The 20,753-nt window shown below is 39.1% G+C and overlaps 1 protein-coding gene across 1 annotated transcript; it reads right to left on the minus strand.

Moving 5' to 3' along the window:
• Positions 1 to 514: 514 nt before the first annotated feature.
• Positions 515 to 16,454, minus strand: FAM133B (family with sequence similarity 133 member B). The gene is made up of 11 exons (XM_063324837.1): positions 16,257 to 16,454; positions 12,301 to 12,398; positions 11,539 to 11,617; positions 9,548 to 9,622; positions 9,342 to 9,374; positions 8,873 to 8,941; positions 8,196 to 8,291; positions 6,872 to 6,919; positions 4,992 to 5,087; positions 4,165 to 4,209; positions 515 to 2,598 (listed from the first exon to the last, which is right to left on the minus strand). Exons 1-11 carry the CDS (start codon positions 16,278 to 16,280, stop codon positions 2,512 to 2,514), a joined length of 750 nt encoding a protein of 249 aa, XP_063180907.1. The 5' UTR covers positions 16,281 to 16,454; the 3' UTR covers positions 515 to 2,511.
• Positions 16,455 to 20,753: the final 4,299 nt, after the last annotated feature.

Here is a 20,753-nt window from a genome sequence, read left to right on the forward strand (position 1 = left end):
AAAAAGAGCAGTTGTAGAAAAGAAAATAACTGAACGTCAAACTTCTAAAGATGTTTCTGGAAAGAAGAGCTAAAAATTAAATACTACATACAATACTCTTTGTTCATCAGCTGTCAGAAGACAAAAATCTATTAAAATAGTTTTAGTCCCATTTTGCTTGTTTTCTGCTTTGTCACATTGCTGAAACACAGGTTTTGGTGCCGCTCCCCCCGCCCCCCCGGGGCCGGGGCCTGGACCTGGACCTGCACGAACCGGGAAAACGAGGGGCTGTGACCAGACTTTCCTCTTCCCTCAGGAAAAAAGAGGGTGCAAGAGGGAGCTGCAACGTATTTGTTAATGTATTGAAAACAGAAACATTTCACTGTGGGTACTAAAGCAGCTTTGCTGTGAACTGACAAAGCCCATAAACCCCTCGAGCAGCCATGCCACTCCCAAAGCAGCACAGCAGCACCTGACCTGAACAAATAGCTATATTCAGACAATTAAAATGACATACCAGCTTATGTATTTGGAAGACTGGGGCTTTCATTTCCATTTTTATTTCTTTCCGTTGCAGGCAGTTGTGTCAAAGTCAAATAAGGTACCACACAGACCAGGGCATTTATGCTATGGTTCATTACAAGTTCTTTTACCAAAACTGCGATGTCACAACTTCAAAAGAAAACAATCCAACAAAGCCAAACACAAACCCCAAACCGAATCCCTACTGTTCACTGCATCTTGCCTTTATTTTAACCTCACTGACAAAACAGTGTCTAGAATCAGTAACATCAAGTCCAACAGTATAAAATATTTGATCGAAATATCCCTTCAGGGGAACACTGCTGCAACTCAGTGGTTGTTTCCCCCCCCCAAGAACACAACTTGAGAAATCAATTTCTCTGTAGAATGGCAATACGAAATCATCTCTCTACCCCAGTTTTTAGTTACAGTTTGCAGACTAATAATCAAGGTCTTAAAGGTCTTGAAATTCTTGGCAAAACAGTATTTGAAACAACTTATGCAACAGTGGGAAGTTCTGAGTTAGCACCTGTGCAATGAAAAAAGTGGATGAAGAGTACAATCTATAGTTGTTGACCACTCGGGATGGACGGGCAGTTTGTTAAAGGCTCAGAGGACGCCCAGCAATGTTACTTCAATGGAAGACAGAATGAGAATTTCATGTAAAAACTAAAATCAAATTGCTTGTGTTTTCCTGCGTGCACATTTAATTTATAAAAGCTTTTTTTTCAATTTATAAAGCAACTAATTTAACGTAAAACAGCTTTATGATTTAAGTCAACATTCTGTAGCCCTCAAGTACAAAAATATAAATACAAACTGTTTAAACAGTATCTTTAATGAGATTCTGGCAGTAGTTTTTTTATCTAACAAGACACATCACGTAACAGGTCTGCCACTGAACTTGCTTAGAGTAAAATCAGCTTCAATATGAAGCTGTTAAGGTATCAAAACCCTGCTTTTTACATGCTAAATATCTTCAGCAAGTGTGCACTTAAACACAGCAATGAACTTAATATAAGAATAACTAAATACATACATGAAACTCTGCATGTGGAACGTAATTCATAGAACTGGTTACAACAAATGATTACCTGCATTTTGTTAATTTAAAAATGGTACAAATCATGCAAAACAATTCTAAAGATAACACAAAGAAAGCTACCAGTGTTTGCAAGAAGTGTTCCAACTAAACCAAAATTACATTAAATGAAATATGCATATTTACTAGCAAAGATCTATCGCTATTTCAGAGGTAAAATCTTCAGGTTTTGAATGTCAGTTATACTGCAAAATGTCATTGCTCTTGCTTAATGCAGAAGCACATGCTTAGAAGCCCAGAACTGCTTATTCAGAAAAAGCCTGCTGACAATAATTCCGGCTTCGCTAGAATCAGAGATGCTGCACGGATTAAAAATAGCAGAGATTTGCAAGAATCAAAGGCAAAGGCACCCTGTTCAGTTAGCCAAAATGGTAGCATTCCCTTTCTCATAAGCATGACGACGGTAATGGGGCAGATGATAAACATTTCTACAAAGGCAGCATTTTAAATGTTATCATTAATTTCCCATTTTGTAAATGCCATTAGCAGACATAAACTATTACAAGCTGCTGTATAATATTAACTTGCAGGATGAACTCGGGATTTTATTTGTCCTGATTTACAAATAAAGACTATTACTAATGCTTTAAAAGACTACTTTTACTATCTAAAAAGTTTAACTCTTATTTTCCAATATTTTACACCTCAGCTGGACTACCATCTCATACGGTTTCAAACATCTAACACTGCTTATTGGAATTTTATAAAAGTTGTACCTCATGTATTAAGCAGCAGGCAATAACAATGGTCTTTCCCAGCACAGCTGCACCTGGCTGGCTACTGAAAGATTGGGAATATTTCTAAAACACAGGAAAACTCATGCAGTTTGGTAAAGTTTGCTGTCATTTCACAGTTTAAGTTTCCTTTAGTCATTGCACTTCTGTTGATAGTCTTGTTTTTTTAAAATATTATTCCGAATCCGAATTTGAACCAGCAATCTTCTTTTTCTTCTTTTTACCATGTTTCTTGTGCTTCTTTCTCTTTTTTGTTTTATCCTAAAAAAAAATAAATAAAAAAAATAGAAGTTATGGTATGAGAAAATTGCCATCTATTAAATTCTGCTAATGCAAAATGAGAGCACAGAAAGGGTATCTTTACAAAGACATTTCAAAGGAGACTTTTATAGAAGCCTATTGAGAAATCACAAAAAGAAAATTCATATTTTACCCAGTAATTTGCAATATTATGAACAGTCTTCAATTTATCTCCATCACAGTCTGGCTATTTCACATCTCTCATCACTGCCACTGTTATATTTCCTAATCTTTTAAATGACTTTCGGTGCTTTATAGGTTTCTGAGAAAGTAATAAGGAAGTGCTCTGACAAGCAGTGACATCTTCTATACATGGGCATAACGAAGATGTTTACAGATTTTAGAGTAAGTGCTTATATTTACCGTGCAAAATTAAGTAGTTCAACTACACTTGGCTAGAATCTCCAGCACTTGTACCTCGTTTAAAATAAAATAATGAGGATCTCAATTGTAAATATGAATACACTTAATTAACATTACTGGATTCAGCCCTGAAGTTATCCTGATCACTGTAATACAGAAGCTGAGAGATACAGTCTTGTCTTTTTGCAAGCAGAATTTAAACTGGAATTCTTGAACAGGTGTGACATTATGTAAACAAAACCATCTTGGTATAAAAGCTTTTATACATATTACTTACACAGTTCTTGTAAGAAAAAACCCATAATCGGTGACTGCAAATTTTTTGGCAAACAGCTTATGTGATTATGAAAAAAACCAAACAAGTTCCATGGAAAATGTGCATTGAGTATCACTGATACTCCTATGCTTGCATTTTTAGGTGACTAATTTAAGCTTTCCCTTCGTAATAGCTCATCTAGACAACTGAGATGGCTAATTAGGAACACTGTTGCTGACAGGGGAGATAGAAAGATACACAGACATCTCAAGTGAGCACTTTGGGTCTCAAAATCACCCTACTCCCAACTGAGGAACCTCAGGTACACATGATGAGTCTGGGTTCTATATAAATCACTGCTGAACGTTCCTCACACTTTTACCAACAGAAACAAATCAACAACATTGAGAAAAATAACAGGTTGCTGACAGCTTTTTATTTGGTTGGGGGAAAAATATATTAGTATAGATGTTGCAGTGATTATGTCCCAAGGCCCTTTTCATGGTCTGGTAGAGGTGGCTTACCAAGGAAGAATTACACACAACACTAATGAAGGAACAGCACTAATGTCTGTATGGCAGATTGCTACCCTACCTGATGCTATACAGATATTAGTAGTTCTGGTAGGTTGATATAGAGTAAAAGGTATGCTACAATAAGCATTAAACTTTTATGATCTCAAATCATGTATATCTATATAGGTAAAATAGTGACAAATTCTTCCTTTGGTTCAACAAATGAAAAAGTGACTTCAGCAGGTAAATAGAGAAATCGGTAATTTAGATTCATGTGAGTGTAGACTTTTGCTATAAAAAAATGTGTATTACTGAAAAATGCGAAATTGGAAATTAAACAAATACAGAGCATTTATATCCTAAAACTACAGTATGAGTAAGAAGGATACTTGCTGTTTTCTCTTTTTCCTCATTGTTTTTCTTCTTTTTTGCTTGCACCTAAAAATAAAAAAAATAAATCAAATGTTAACGGGAGAGTAGCTTTGGAAATGCTGTTTTAAATAAAAGTTTGAGCTTTTGTTGCATATAAATGAATGATAGCACAACAGTAGTAGAATATACTGAACAATAAACCATGAAGAAACACTGGTTATCTGTGTTATAGTCTAGAATATGCATTATCCGATTTGGGAACACACTTCACTTTTAACACACAGCAGAACAAGAAACAGCAGAGATATAAAGGTAAAATTACTAAGCTAATAACACGGTAAAAATTCTTAATGAAAAACTGCAAGACATTGCAACCTTCCCAAATTTTGTAATCCTAAAAGAGTACAAATCCTCAAAGTAGATATACACAAGGATGAGAATATTATTACGTACACAATTTTTGTAATTCACTGGAAAAGGGAGCAATAAAATTTTAGCCATCTTGAAATCTGCCAATCTATTCACAAACACCAGAGAGAAGTCTGCAAAGGTCACCACACAGATCACTTAGTCTCATTTCATTGAGCTCTAAAATATCCATAAGAAGTTGAAAAATTTCAAGAAAATGGATACAAAATGACTTATAGGTGATAGGAGCTGTACTAAACAATTCTTATTAGAAGTTTTTATTAATGAGAAAAATACAAACAACTTTGAATGTGCTGTAATCAACCGTACAGGGGAGAACAGTTTCAACAATATATTAAATCTAAGCTAATTCATTAATTCACTCATGAATCAGTAAGCTAAAAGCATTATAACACGTGAAATTGAGGTTTCACACTGACCTCCTCTGTCTGATCCGATTCTGATAAGGATTCTGATGATAAAGGTCCATCACCACGACTGGCCTTCTTCCTTTTCCTGTGGTGATTTTTTCCTTCCTACACAAAGTAATATGTTTGCGAGTAAAGTCAGGCTTTTCAAATTTTATAAAACTTCTGCTTAAAACTTAGATTGAAATATTATTTCTAAGTTGTGAAATATTTTTAAATATTTTTGACATTAAACTAATTACTCATCAATAAATTACCCTACCAACTGTTAAAATGCTTTCAGTGGCAATAATCTTTTTCTGCATATACCTTTCTCTTGTTACCAAGATACAGCAGCCTTTTAAAAGTGAAGGGAATAATACTACAGTATAATCTATTTTAAGTCATAACACATGAAAGAGTAAGCATTTGAAAATAAAATGTTTCACCATTTTTAAATACTACTGAGTAAAAGAAGATGTCTCAATATGCACATACAAACACTGCAGCTTCAGATTCTTGCTTTGTTGATGAAATTAAAAGAAAAAGCTCCCTCTACATTTGTGTCCAACCAGGACAAGCTGTCCCTGCCAGCTGCACTTCAACACTTCGTATATAATCTCAGTATATTTAAAGGACAGTCTTTTTTTTGATATTATTTTAAATTTTTGATGCTGCATGAGATTGCTCTGATGACCTGCTTCCCTCCAACCCCCTCCCTCTGCTCTGGGCCAGGCAAGGTGTTCCTAAGGCTGAAGCTGTTTTCTTCCATTCAATTTCTAAGGCCAGAAACTGACAAAATTCTTGCTAATCATCTTTTTGCAAGGTGGGACCACACATCTCACCTGTGCTATTTAGTCTATTATAGGTACCTCAGTCCTTTCCCAAAAGTACACATGATGCAGCCCATTTGAGAGACAGGGCATTTTCAGGTAGGGGCAAGCAAATGCCCTTTGCTTTCAGATGATGTGTGAAAGTAGCATTACACCTTAATCAAGAATAAGGGGCTATGGTAGACACTTGGTCTTTGAAGAAAAGCTACTTAAAGTTAAAACAAGTTGGTGGGAAGTGGAAACTCTGAAGTGGAAGCATGAGCAAGGAAAAAAAATAATCAAAACATTTGCCTTACGCAATGGAGAATTTGAACGTCAAAGTCAATACTGTTGACTGGAGTAGTAGGGGCCGATGTGATAAGAAAGGTAACTGGAGAGCAATACCAGGGTGGACTCAAAGCATTGTTAGTTTACACATAGGGTAGAAATAACTAAAATTAAAGTCAGCAAGATTATTTGTATTAAACATAACAGAAGGAAGAAAGTCCTCATATGTGTGTACAAAATGGTGAGGTGGTTGGAGGGAGAGAGGGTTTTCGTGCTCAGAGAAGAGCAGACAGAATAAGGTAATTTTTCTTAAGCTAATACATTTTTCTCTGGATTTTTTCAAAACCACCAGAAGTACAGTATCTATAATTATGACTACATTTAGATAAATAAATCCTCTGCTTGTTGTTCCTTAATTTACAGCAACAAGGCAGTCTCCTACCAGGCATGTCACTGAAATATCACCACACATATTTTTAGCTCAACGTGACTGCTCAAGATAAACCCCAAAATACTAGAATGCAGCTCATCTGCTAGAGCAGATTAGATACTTTCTTCATTTACCTTCATAACAAGAACAGATCCAGCAGTTTCCAGTAACAATTACTAAAACAGGAGCTGAACACTACTACAAGTCTACCTCAAATCGGAGGTACTGAATACCTTCTGCCTGTGTTGTTTTGGACAGAAAATTTCCATAGGTGTAAATTGAGGCAATCAGTATTAAAAAAAAAAAAAAAAGAGAAAAAAGAGAGCATTCTATTATATACGTAAAATGCAGTTCTGATGTAAGTATTTCAAGAGTAAAAATACCTTCTCTCTTTCATAATCTTCCTTTGACCTTTTCTTTTTTGTGCTGTCCTAAATAGAAAGAAAAAGATAAACCATGATAAAATTATTTCAGGAAAAAGGTAGATATCCCAAAAGCCGCCCGCCTGACCCGCTGTCTTTTTCTGTCTATTGAAGGTTGTTCTTCAGAGTTATTCTTTCTACCTTGCAGTTAACTGGAAAAATATGAAAAAGCCATAATTTTGATGCAGCCACTAATTTAATGAACCAGTGGTGTGAAAAGGTCTGTATGGAATCAGGTAACAGAGTACTTGCAATACATGTAGAGAGCCTATGGAAAGGATACCATCTGTCACTGCTGTAACCACATATAACGTACATCTAACATCTAACAGTCTGTAGTCTTTATTCTCCATCAATGCCCATGTCCGCTGATCTGGCAGGGATTAAGCAAATATTTCCATGGAGATTTCTGCCTTCAAATTTCAACAGTAAGGGTATCTCCATGTCCCTTCATGTAGCAAGCGTTTTCCAACTCCCGTTAGCACAAATTCATAGGTGTATGCAAACAGTGATTCATCACAATTTATACCACACTGAATTAGGTATTCTGGTGAAAGCCTGTCATAAAGTCTACACATGTAATCTTAACAACTCTCTGTATTATTAATATTTAGACAAGAAGTACAGTTACTGTCCGCTGTAACACAGAAAAATGCTAGCACAACACAACAAATTGCCTCATATATCTTTTCCACTTTTTTGTTCATTCAGTAAGCCTGTGTATGTACATTGCTCTACTGTCAGAAAAGGAAAAAAAAAAAAAGAGACACCTTCAATTTAATATGCATTTGGGAAAGGCTCAGTTCTCCAATAGTCTACAGTAGGAAACTACCCAGTCCACAGATATTTAGAAAGGCAATATCCTGGCCATGGTATCTGGCAATATCTGTATTTTCACAGATGGTGTACAATTAAATAGCATATTTACAAGAACTTCACAGAACATTTTTTTTTTAAGGGTTTATGTCCTATTAAAACTAAACATTTGAACAGCACAAGAACTGCCTATATCTGAATTTTGAAAAACAGCTAAAAATTGCCAGAATAAAGCATGTTCACTGTCCTGGTTTGAGGAGTTTCTAAAGTTAAAATTATTTTTGCCAGGCATTGTAGCCAGTGGAGGTAAATTCCAGATTGCATCTGAGTGCCGCTCAGCTTCAATAAGAATGCATGGCTTTAAATTTGGAAGATAAAAAGTATCAATATGCAAAAGTCAGAAATGTTTGTGTAGACAAATAGCACAGACTGAGAAAACTTGCCAAGGGTAGCACAGCTGCATATTTACCTTGCTGTCTGACTCTGATTCGGAAGTTGAGCTTGTTGAAGATTTCCGTGAGGAGCGGTATTTCTTTTTCCTTTTTTTCTTCCCTTGCTTTTTGTCCTATCCACAAATATCATAGGAAAAAAAGAAAAACACAAATTTGAATTTATTCTCACTAGAATTAAAGACTTACATTAAATGTAAAGAAAAGGGAACACCAAATTCCTACATGTTATCACGTTCTCTTGAGGAATAATAAAGTATACTACAACTGATTTCTTTTAGTGGAGGACCTTCATAACTCTTCTGTACTGAAAAAGTGTAAACTGGTGAAAAATCCAGGTTCTCTAGATTCTGTTTATTATTTAGATGTGTGCTGTAGAATCTGATTATTTGTAACAAAGATTTTTGCTAAAAAGTAAAAATGGTATGTTTGCATTTTTATGATTAGATGGGGGTTCTACTGAAAAAGCATACAATTCAATGTCAAAACAGAAATGGATCCAGTTTACAAGCCAGCCACTCAAAATTTATAGTGCTCATAAAGAAATTCTTGAACAGATATAAATCTAAAATTCACAACTTTATTATATGTACCAAATGCATAAAAATTAAATAGGTTTACGCAAACCAACCCCTCAAACAATACTACCAAAATAAGCCTCAAACAAAACATTATATTCTAGTAAGTTAGTTCTTACCTCATCTTCTGAATCAGATGAACTGCTGGAAGAATCAGAGCTTGATGAAGAAGAGGAAGATGAAGACAACTTGACCAAACACAACAAAAAGTGAAGCTTGTGAGATGCAGCATTTTGTCTGGCAAATAGTCAAAAGTCCATCCAAACACTTTCTTTAAAATCTCTTAATTTGAAGTATTATCAATGATATTTTACTTCCCAGAAGCTGGTGTTACATAGATTTTCTTAAATAAAACTGTAAAAAGTGACTTCTAACATTTCTCATTTAATAGTATATATTTAATGCTCTTTTCCTCCCCTTAAGCAGAAGTAAAATTCTCCTTGTATAGAATGTAAGCCACCTCTCTCAAATAAAAATCAGTCAATTTAACAGCTAAATTTAAAATTACAGCTATATTCATTCTTTCCAAAAGAGCTTAAATGACAAATAGGAACAACCTCAAAGCAGAAAACCAAAAATTTTGCTCACCCTATTAGATTTCTTCTTTTCCTTTTTCTTTTTCTTAAAAACAGAATAAAACAAATGTTACTTGGCATCATGTTCTTTTGTTGTGCATTTTGGTTTATGTACTTTGATGCTGGCTTTTAAAATGTATTTATGACATTCTGTATTGGCAGCATCGATGATAAATCCAGTTCCAAACACAGATTGTATGAAATTGAAAAAAAACTTACCTCCTTCTTTTTGGAGGAACTCTCATTTCCACCCAGTAATTTCTCCCTGTGTTTTTCCAGTTCTTTCTTCCAATTCTGAAAACAAAACCAAACAGAAACAGTGACATGAGCATCATTTCCAAACAGCTTGTTTTAAGAGACCTTTTTCAAAATCTTGTCCTCTACCTGGCATTATATAGTTTTCACAAAACCCACAGAAAATAAACAACATATAATGTTAAACAAGGCTATAATGCATTTGATTTTGCAGAATTTTAAGTGAAATACTTTGTTAGTTCACACATTAATCTTTTAAATCCAAACAAGTTGAACATTGTCATTTATCTTGGAGGTCGTCAGTTATGGTATTTTTGGTTTTGTATCACAGTGCTCTTGCTGGAGTGCTTTAGAAAGCCAGGGAACCCTACCAGAAAAACACTTATTTTATCTTTGGTTTAAAATCACATGAAGCAAAATTTCAAGACAAAGTCTCCTGGTCCTTCTTCAACGTATGGATGTCTTTCGTGTCTGTTCTGGGCCTTGTTGGTGTCAACAATGATTTGAGTATTAAATTATTATACACATCTTCGTAGAAATGCTCTTATTTTTGTTAGGCCAAGCACACTGCATGGGTAAAAGTCTCCTCCCATTCCTCCTTTTCAATTTCTCATAAGCTTTCCAGGTTTACCAAAAATCCCCCCTTCAAAAGCTCTGAAACATCAACCTGCTCCCATGAGCCTGAAAGGCTGCTAGCTTCAATCTGCACTATTCCTGCGTCCTGTGGCAGACACATCACGTGCTCCCTTTTTTATGATTATTATTATTCCGACCCTCCCTTTCCTCACATTGAAGCTGCATATTGTATTGGCAAAGCAACGTGCTTTGTGCTGAAGGGACAGAAATATCAGGAATTAAGTAAGATTATACCTGTGCAATGCAGCACGATACACAGATCCCCAAGTCAGCATACTGTGAATTAGCTGAACAGCACTGCTGAGAGATGTGGCAGATTAGCCAGGACACACTGCTGTGCATAATATATTTCCATGGTCCAAGGTAGCACCTACGCAGTATTGCAGCAGGTTTTTTTTGATACACCAGCTACCCACAGCTACCCGAGGGGTCTCTGAAAACAGCCTGTGTTTTATTAGGCGGCTTTCTCTTGAAATTATTTTAAGACTGTGTACTGTTAGGTCTTAAACAAAAAAGCACACCTGTCAGTAAAATAGGAGAGATAGCACAGTAAAAAAGTAAAAAAAGTAAAGCAAGCGTGGAGATACTATGTCCTTCAGTAACACAGGAGAAGCATGATCTACTTCAACCAAAAACTCACACACAATGAAGACTACTGCTTGAAGCTCATCCCAAGATACCAGAACCCAAGAAGGAACAGTTAAATTAATCATATATTAATTTCTTCCTACGTATACGACAGGAGTTATATGTGAAACTTTCTTATACTATGGTGATCTCCAGGAGGTACTGAACACAAGCATCAGAACAGCTGCATTTATAGCAGGGAACCAGCATGGAATGTAATCAGCATAGGATGAGAAAGTAGTGCTTAACAGTCCTATCAGTATATTGAAGGCCATTCTTTGTGCTTCCTCCCGTATCAATATCAGATGTACATTCCTTGCCAAAGACATCTGTTTCCAGTAATACACCTCTTTCCAATATATTTGGATAGTGTGACCTTAAACAAGTGAAGATTAACACAACAGACTTTAGTTTATCATACTGGAAAATGCACGAGTTTCATTTATATATTTACATTTATGAAAAGTTACAGTTTTATTCAGCAATTTTCAAAACTTTTTATATAGTGTTTCTCTGAATTGAGAGAAGCTCTTCATTGATTAAGGGGTAACCTTAACATCCAATACAAACAAAACATTTACTCATTAAAAGCTTGAGCGAAGTGAAATATTATGGATACTTGGTGCTGTTAACGATCATGGAGGAAAAGTAGCATATGAGTCAAGTATTAACATACTAATAACATTACCAACCTCATTCATCTTTTCTTCAAACTCAGCCAAAGCCCTGGATCCTTTCTTTTTCTTTTCTAGTTGCTCTTTCACTTCTTCCCTACATAAAAAGGATGAGACATCACAATTTTCACAATTAGAAATACCTTCTGCAGTGTCTAACTTTTTGTAGGGCTTTTTGAAGTTTAGCTTTGGCTGAACTTCCAACAGAAAGAAGAATGAATGTGTCTTAGATGTTATGCATATGGTAACCTAAACCTAATAACTTAAGTATGCTAGCTAAATCCTTCTGAAAGATCTAAAGCTAACTTTGCAATTAGGTAAATTGTTCTCTAATGTCTTATGAAAGGAGGCAAAATGGACTGAACGTAGAGCAAGCTCTTGGTAATATCTCAAAGTGATGATTTTGTTGGGTAGGGTAAACTGTGCTCTAAGAATATACCAGCAAAATGTTTGTCTAGAGATTAGTTTAAAAAATAAATAAATATGCAGGCTTTAGGTATTAGGATTTGTGAAAGAAGTCAAATAACCAACATTTTCCTCTTCTGAGCAAGCTGCCAAAATATTTAAAGACAAATGAGAAATATGTATTTCAAAAAGAAATACTATTGTTTTAAGAAGAGGAGATGGAACACATATTTAGAAAAGAATGCCTTGGTCAGAGACAAGGAATCTTTCGAAATGTATTGATGGGTATTCTGGGGAGGAGGTAGGTAACGGTGGCATCTTAGTAAGAGGGAACAAATCTTTTACTTAGAAGGTCAGATAGGCATTGCCACTTACCATGTTGGTCTTGGCCTGTTCAAGTAGTCTTGTATTGTTGGTCCAGAATTTTGTGCAGGACCTCGCGCTCTGGCCATAGCTATGGGATTCATATAAGCCTTGAATATGAAAGAACAAAAAGAAATAAAAAATTCATCAGCTGCTCTATAATACCAAAATCTGTCTGTACTGTTCTTCACAGAAACATTTTCTCACCCACTGACTTGTTTCTAAAAACATAAAATATTTAACTAAACCAAGCTGATTTGGTCTGGCAGAAAAACTCAGGTAAGTGCTTTCAATTTGAGTTATGCTGCGGCAGAATGAATTCATCCACAAACAGTCCACGGTCCTTACAATAATTCCGCTCCCTGAGCAATGATTTCGCAAACTGAGGACAGCACAACTACTACTGAAATATTCTTCCTTGGGATATGGAAAATGTAATTAGATTTCGGCTTACTCTCTGGGACAATAGATCTTATGCCTTTAAAGTTCTGCTCAAAATTGATGATAGTAGATTCAACAAATAATGCATAAAGTTTTTGCTGTAACACCAAATCAAGCAAGCAGTGGTGCTCCGCTACAATTATGCGCGTATGAAAATTCTGTGACTTAGGGCTATTTTAAGGAGGAAAAAAATACAAAACCCCAAAACCCCCAATGTTATGAGGTATTCCATCTTTCAAACCCATGCATCCTCTTCATATTCACTCTAGAAAGGTAATAGGTTATGAAAGGTGAATTTAAAACTTAGAATCCATAATCCACCTCTGCAATTAATGGAAAAACTCTAATCTAGCAAAAAATTCTTCAGTATTTTTTTATTCCAATAATACTTTGCTCATGCAAAAGGAAGGTACGTGTACCCCTTTACCTCATGGGCTTTTATCACTACGTCATCCCAGCACTTCACAATTTACTTTGCAAAACATAACACACGCTATTCATACTGTCCACAATTCAGAGATGAGGGGGAAAAAAAAAATCAAATAATCAAAACAATGACTAACTTTGGGGTTTTGTTTCTTTCTTTTTTTTTGTTTTTTAAAGTACAACATTTTGTAGATTTAAAGTAAAGATTTGACCATATGTGCAGCTGTTACAAGTCCAACACTGCTTTTTCTCAGGCCATAAAGTAAGCATTCAGAAACCACCCTACACAGCAAGTGACCATATGTGAAAGCTGTCAAAAGCAGCAGCTGCTGCCTCCCCTGCTGTTCGCCCCCCCAACACTGCAGGAGAGGTGGCCACAGCAACGCTGGGTCTCTGGGCTGGACGGTGAGCAGGCTCGTGGTGTTCAGCTCTTGGGGCTACATTCAGTCCTCGAAAAGGGACTCCAGGCTCTGCCTGCGAAGAGGCAGCAGCTCAGAGGGAAGCACTTCCCACACCAAATTTGGCTCACTGTCCATCAGCTGGACCACACTGAAGCAATGAGAGGACTCTTTCAAGTGGACCATTTTTTGACTCAAGTTGACTTTGCAACTTTAAGGGTGATATTTGCTGCCATTTCTTGGGGCTGTGTTTTGTTGATTTAATTCATGCAAAAAGGCTAACTAACAAGGGGAAGTAAATGCTGACGTATGCCAATTTAAACTCGTTTAATCTCAGCTTGGCATGTTCTGTAGCCAGGTGGATGTACGCACTCAAATAGTTATAACACTTAAAGGTATTCACCTTATTAACTCTAGCATTTTATTACATTACAAACCTACAAATGAGTAAAAATTCTGCATTTGAATTCAGCTTTGAGTGGAAAAGGAGCTCCTTTAGCAAGGCAGGAAGGCAGTATTTGAACACTGTTTTCACTAAACAAAGGTAATTTAAATGTACTAGATCCACTAAAGACAACAGAAACGTAATTCGTGACTTGCCTTACTCCAGTGAGCAAAATGAGTCAGCTCTTTTTGGTTACTGTTCAAGAATTTGTATCTGAAAGCTCTAGCTTCTTACATAATTATTATTCCTAAAAAACAGGGTTTCTTGCTGCTCTTAAAATTAGCTACTTTCTTACCAAAATAACTAACCTGAAATGAACACCCCACCACCCCCAACAAAACTTGCTCTTTGCCTGCAGAGGAGGCTACAACTGTCAAATGTTGTTTTTCTGCTTCCTCAAACTGACCCCAGATAACCAGCTAGGAAGCTTCCTCCCTGCAGTGGCTTTCTTTAACTTTCTGGCAGCAAGCACATAATGACTGAATGCCGCTCTATATTCCACAATTAGGAAATTTATGTCTTAAAACATGTTCTTGTTATTTCAAACAGGCTTATTTATGAAGAATTACTTCACCAATAAACATTTCTTAGAAGTATTTACACTACTTTGCCAAACTGCATGTCACTAGCAAGAGAGAGCACAGAAATGCACTCTCAATAAAGGAAGTGCTTGTCTGCACATTCATTTTCTTCTTTCGGTAGTTTGCTCAAGTAGTTATTAAGAGGTATTTGTTGTATAGCTTTCATGCTCATGAAAAGCATAAGGCACCTTCAGTCAGCTAGGGTTCTCTGGGCAAGCAGTACAAACTATAACTGCCTTGCAGGTATCCTGCAGATGTGAAAAAAACAAATTTATTTTCCATCTCCAAATAGTGAAAACAATGGCCTATTTATAAAGTGACATGGGAGAGACGTAACAGGTGAAAAGCTCTATGATCATAGAAGAGAAGCAAAGGGTCCTATATTATAACTTGTCTTTACTAGCAGCCATCGTGGCATAATGAACTTTATATAGGAATATAAAGATTGGCTGGCTTTAGTATGTTTATCCCAACTGTCCCATTAAAAGAAAATTAATAATAAATAAATAAATAGAGACCCAAGTACACACAAAAACATTACAAGAGGGCAATACAAGTCAAGCATAGGCCGGATCTTGTAGTCTAACGCCACCAACTCATTCTCAGTGGACTCCATTATTTTCATGCCGTAATAAAGTAATCAAAGACACTCAGCTATCCATTTGTATACGTCCATCATGCCTATTACATATTATTCCACCAAGGTAAGCAACGAGATTTCCCTGAATGGATCTGAGTACCAACTCATAGCATATACTACAACGGGGAAAAAAAATAAGTCTTACGACTTGTTTTTAATCATAAAACTCATCAATTTTAAATTTACAATGCCTAAATGAAACACGAGCATAACATGAATGGCTAAGGCGTATGAAAAAGTTTAAAGAGAAATACGAGGAGGGGTGAGTGTGCTAACAGTGTAAAATTAGGCTCTGCAATCAGGGGTGTAGAAGCGCACTTCTGGCCCCGTGACTGCTGGCTCCCGAGGTCAGCAGAGCTGCGTAAAGCCGAATTTCGAATCCCTCGGGCACAGCCGGAGGCCGAGTTGAAGGAAACACGGCGTAGTGACGATGGGCGCCACTTCAGCGAATGCTGCAACCCACACTGGGAACATTTTATTCCTGTGAGGACCAGGCCAGCATCTGAACCGCCTCCACTTCGCCGATCACAAAGCGGGCGTCAGTCACGACAGCTGCCAGCTTTGACACGGCCATTCGAGGTTCTGCCGGGGAGCCGCGGGCAGGTGCCCACCCACACCGAGGGACATCCCGGGCCGCGGCACCGCCGGCCGCCCAGGCCGCCCCCCCGGCCCGGGCGGGCCCGCCGGGCACGACCCGTCTTTGTTGTCTGGCGGCACGGGGCCGCAAGGCCGGCCGGCCCCCCCGTTCGGGTGCCTCCCGCCCGTTCGAGGGCCTCCCGCCCGCCGCGGCGCAGGCCCGGCGGCTCGGGGCCCCTCTTCTCCCCCGCTGCGGGGCGGCGGCCCCGATCTAGCCCCCCTCCCGTCGGCGGCCGGAGCACGGACAGGCCCGCCTGGGCCGCCACAGCGGTGCGGCTGGTCGAACTGAGGCAGCGCCCAGCTCCCCACAGCTTCCCGGCCGGGGCCCGCCCGAAGGTGCCGCGGCTGTGGCGGATCCCAGCGCCGGCCTGGCCCCCGCCGAGCTGCCCCACGTTACTCACCACCCGGTTATCCCGCTTCCCCATGGCGCCGCCGACACCCAGCGCCCGCCGTCGCCTCGGCCCAGCCCAGGGTCCTTTCCCCCGCGCCCGGGAAGCCGCGCCGCAGCCGCCCCGGCCCTCCTCGGCCCCAAGCAGCCGCCGAGCTCCGCGGAGCGGCGATGGCGGCTGCCGCGCAGCGCCGCCTGCCGGGCCCGCGGCGCCACCACGCCCGGAGCGCCCCCTCGCCGGCGGCGGCCGTTAACGCCCCGCCTCAGCGCCGCTCGGCTGGGGATGGGGCGGCGGGAAGAGGAAGGGCAGGAAGGGACTGTGGAAGCTGGGGAGCTTTAATGCGGGACGCCGGTTAGGGGGTGGCAATGGCGGGGAACCGGCGGCGGTGAGGGGCCCGCGGCGCGGGGGGCAGGCGCCCGGCAGCGGGAAGGCGATGCTGGGCCGGGCCTTCGTGAGGGGGAGCTGGGGGAACCGAGGGTGGTTCTGAGGGGAGAAATACAATGCAAATGTGCGTTTGTATCATGGGGCCCAGGGCACCCGTCTGGAATAAACATCCCAGGAGAGGACAGCTTTTCGTTATGAGGGTTTTTTCTCCTCTTGACCTGTCTAGTGGTCGGTTACAGGTGGAACGGTGGTGTTCCTCCTTCCTTCTCCATCCTTCCTCCCTCTTCTTTCAGGAGGTGCATAGACTGAGGTATTGTGAAATAGCAGCCTGTCCTGGCGTAGAATTCAATGAAATAGGGCTCTATTTGCAAAATAAGAGAAAAAATGAGAAGTGTGTATTCATCACTCATTAGCTATCTGCACTGCAAAATAAGGAACACCGTACTATTGACGAGGTTAATATTGCATTAGGTTAATGAAAAAGCTAAGAGAAGCCTGGGAGTTACCAGGATCTACTAACTCAGAATTTCAAATATCCTGTCCTTACCATTAAAATTGACTGTATCTTAGTTACAGCTTTGTAGAAATGAAGTAACGGCATGTTAATACGTTAAATCATACAAAGCACAAATGAGTTTTGTTTCTGAAATGGCATAGCTCTGTTCATTATGTTTAGGCATAGCTGGAAAAATTGGTGAGGGCATGGGAATTTGTGATACCAACCTATTTGGTAAAACCAAGAGCAGGCTGTGAGGGACTTAACGCTAAGAAAGTGACTACACCAGAACTGCAAGTAAAATTTGCTCAATTGCAAATAAAATTTACTGTTGAAAATGGCAAGGTGGGGAAGGGATAACTTTAGTTCCTCAGAAAACAGTTGGTATGTTCTAAAGCAAGGATGGCTACTTCAGGAACACATCAGGCTGAAGTTCTCACGGAGCTGTCTGTGATGCTGGAGAAGTACGTCGAAGACAGAAGAAACAAACTGCATTAAAATATATATAAAAAATAAGATTAGGAGTATTACTAAATGTATTATGATACTCCTTTTGTGAAGCACGGTGATGTCCTCACCCTGCATGCATTTTCACATGTGGGCCGTTTTGGAGTACACCCACGCAATCTAGTTTTCGGTGACTAACGCTGCCGCACTGCACCTGTGCAGGCTGTTCCCAGCGCTGCTGCAGCCCTGGGTGGCCCAAGGGTGCTCCCAGGTGTGGCAGCAGGGCTGTCTGTCTGTCCCTGCATTGACACGGCGGTAGGACTGGAGCTCTCCTTGGGCTTCAGCTCAGCTGCAGCAGCGTAGGCAATACCTAAGCTGCATCGTCTGCCAAGACAGAATTGCTCTTCAAGAACGTTTTGACCAAATTTGAGCCAGGAGAGTGTATTCACCCAATGCTTTGTGCCGTGAGGCTCTGGTGGCTTTGAGCTGGCAGCTGGAAATGCGAAGACTTGCCATTGCAGGAAGCTCTGTGCAGGCAGCGGGGAGGAGGGAGTCCGCCGCTGGGCACGCCAGAGTATTTTAATTAGACTCCCATTAGCTTTTGTTCCCTGGCTGCGAAGGAGGCTTGGGAGTCCAGCCAGACAATTCACCCAGCTAGATCAGATGTCTAAAAATGGAGGAAAATACTTAGAGAAAGGACTTCTGTGTGACAGGAGACTGAATGACCTTGTTTATCAAAGCAACGCAACGTAGGGGTGTAAAATGAGGAATGATACAGATACTGTAAATCTTGCTTGCTGTGTATCACTAAATGGCAAGCAAATGATAGACAAAGACAGCACATTTAAATCTTTTAAAATGAACATTTGTTTCTATGGTGCTAATAAGCATGTGACATCTAGTGTCATTAGATAATTTTGAGGCAAAGAGGATGAGAACATCTATGTGAATAACGAGGAAAGCAACATTTGTGCTTATTTATTTCTACAAGGTCCTTGATATTTTGCTTAGTGGATTATTTTTTTTAAATATCATTTTCTCTTCCATAATTGGGTTTTATGAACTTCATGCAGGGGGTAAGTCACCTTCTCACACATGAAGGCTAGGAAGAAAATTCCCGTATGAAAAATTTGTTCCATAATTGTCCACAGACTGTTGGATTTTCTTCTGTGGTATCTTGTCCTGAGCACTGTCACAGAAAAAGCACCGGATAGTATCCAGATCTGTATGGTAGCTCTTACTTAATCTGTTAAATATTTCCATGATTTTTTCCCTTTTTCACAATGATTAGCCGTGGCTAATAAGGGTATTTATGACGCTGACTGTTTTGCTCATTCACAGGCCTCGCTGCAGTAGATTTTGTGCCTGTCCCTGGCTGGACTGTGCTTGTAATTTTATAATGTGCTTAAAGACTAATTTGGAATGTCACATAATGTAAAGGTAGCTGCTGTTTTTATTTCATACTGCATCACACCTGCACTATATATAGCTACTTTTTGTAAAGGACTTTCATGGTTCCTTATAGTTTCTAGGGGCAGCACAACGTTTCGGTTCTCCGTTATAAAATCCTTTGTGGCTTTGGGGTCTGGTTAAGCTTTGCAGTCATTTCTGTCTAGAGCTTTCATCCAGAAGCTGAAATCTGTTTGGATGCTCGAGCTAATAGTTTTTAGATTCCTATGTCTGGTGGCTCATTGTAGGCCTTGTTAGTAGAGACTGCTTGGATCCTGCTCTGAAGGGCACATAATGATCTTTACAATAAGCTGAAGCTTTATTTGAGTTGTTTTGATGAGGATTTTTTGGTTGGTTTGGAGTGAAGACAGAAAATATGCATCTGATTTTAGAGTTTGATGTTGTGTCATTTTGTGTTTGACTCAAAACACGCCCTTTTACCATGTCTATATACCCAGAAATGTTACTTGTCGTATTTATAGCCAATCAGGAAAAAATAGTCACTCAATAAAGTGTGCTCAGCTTCTTGGAAGATGAAAGCAGCAGAATCTTCAGGAATACACAAGTTCCACACACATTAGGAACAGTGGGATCATGTCACATTTGGGGAAATTACTGCATTTCATGAATGACCGAGAGCCGTTATAGCTGAATTAAGGCACAATTGGCCTAAACCGAGAAAAAGATTTCAGTAAAGACAAACTAGTGCTGAACCACACAGTATTCACAGCAATTGCAACCATGTTAGGCCTTTGAAAGAAAAAGTGATCGCTCAAATTTTTATTTTTTTAAATGGAATTTGTCCTAGGTAAGGAATAAAGTAGTTCAGAAAAGAGAAATCAGGACAAATGAGGTTAGGTTTTTATAAAACTAAAGGTATATGGCAAGATGCTTGAAATGGGTGTGCATGTGCTTACGTTTCTGTGTCCGGTTGTGTGTAGGTATGTCGATTTTCTAGAATACCCAGGGTGTTGAGAAAAACATAAAAACCAGAAAACCATGTTGCTAATTTTCTGTATTTAATATACAATACTTAACTGCATTTGTATTCATTTTACATTTTTACGTAAAAGAAAAATATAGCTAGAAAGGTGAAGTAAACCTCAGGAAAGCAGTTTTAAATACGAAACTAATTTTTTGCCTTTTTACTTTCCAATAATTTGGGAACAACTTAAAAGAACTTGACACCGTGAAAATTTTTATTACATTGATTTTCATACTGAACCCTCAGCACCCAACAATAAATACACAACTTTGCTTTTCTTGCACTGCCAGCAGCAAAACGTTCAGTTCCAAAGGACTGTAATTCTGATATAATACAATATTGATAACCTTCCGTGTGCCTTAATTCAATTTCACTGTATTGACACGTGATTATTTTTGCAGTCAGCCATCTTTACAAACTTGTAAAAGCTAAAGAATATGTTATATGGTAAGGTGCATGCTCCGATGAACTTCAATGCAGTCAACGTAAAGTAGCCCCAACTGAGGGTGTTCTTAGAGCAGAAAGCCCCATAGGGTGAAATTTGGGACCCCGAGCAGGCATGCAGTTAGATCAAAGGGCTTTGTTTGAAAGCTTGCAAAGGGAGCTCTAGCGTTTCCAAAGTGTCTGCATTTTTTTCCCAGCCATTCTGTACAGCAGAAATGTATTTTTTTCCAATGCGTATATGGTAATCGGCAGCCAGGCAAGAGGAGGAGAGAAGCTGTGAGATTTCACGTACAGCAATGGTGCG

The sequence above is a fragment of the Chroicocephalus ridibundus genome, chromosome 2, assembly GCF_963924245.1.
Source record: "Chroicocephalus ridibundus chromosome 2, bChrRid1.1, whole genome shotgun sequence".
Classification (NCBI taxonomy): Eukaryota; Metazoa; Chordata; class Aves; order Charadriiformes; family Laridae; genus Chroicocephalus; species Chroicocephalus ridibundus.

Excerpts from the sequence above, each read along its gene's own strand:
- FAM133B (XM_063324837.1), bottom strand. The coding sequence starts at position 16,280 with ATGGGGAAGCGGGATAACCGGGTG. Across the intron at positions 11,618-12,300 it reads AACAGGCCAAGACCAACATG|GGAAGAAGTGAAAGAGCAAC; the intron begins GTAAGTGGCAAT and ends CTTTTTATGTAG. Across the intron at positions 6,920-8,195 it reads AATCAGAGTCAGACAGCAAG|GACAGCACAAAAAAGAAAAG; the intron begins GTAAATATGCAG and ends CTTTCTATTTAG.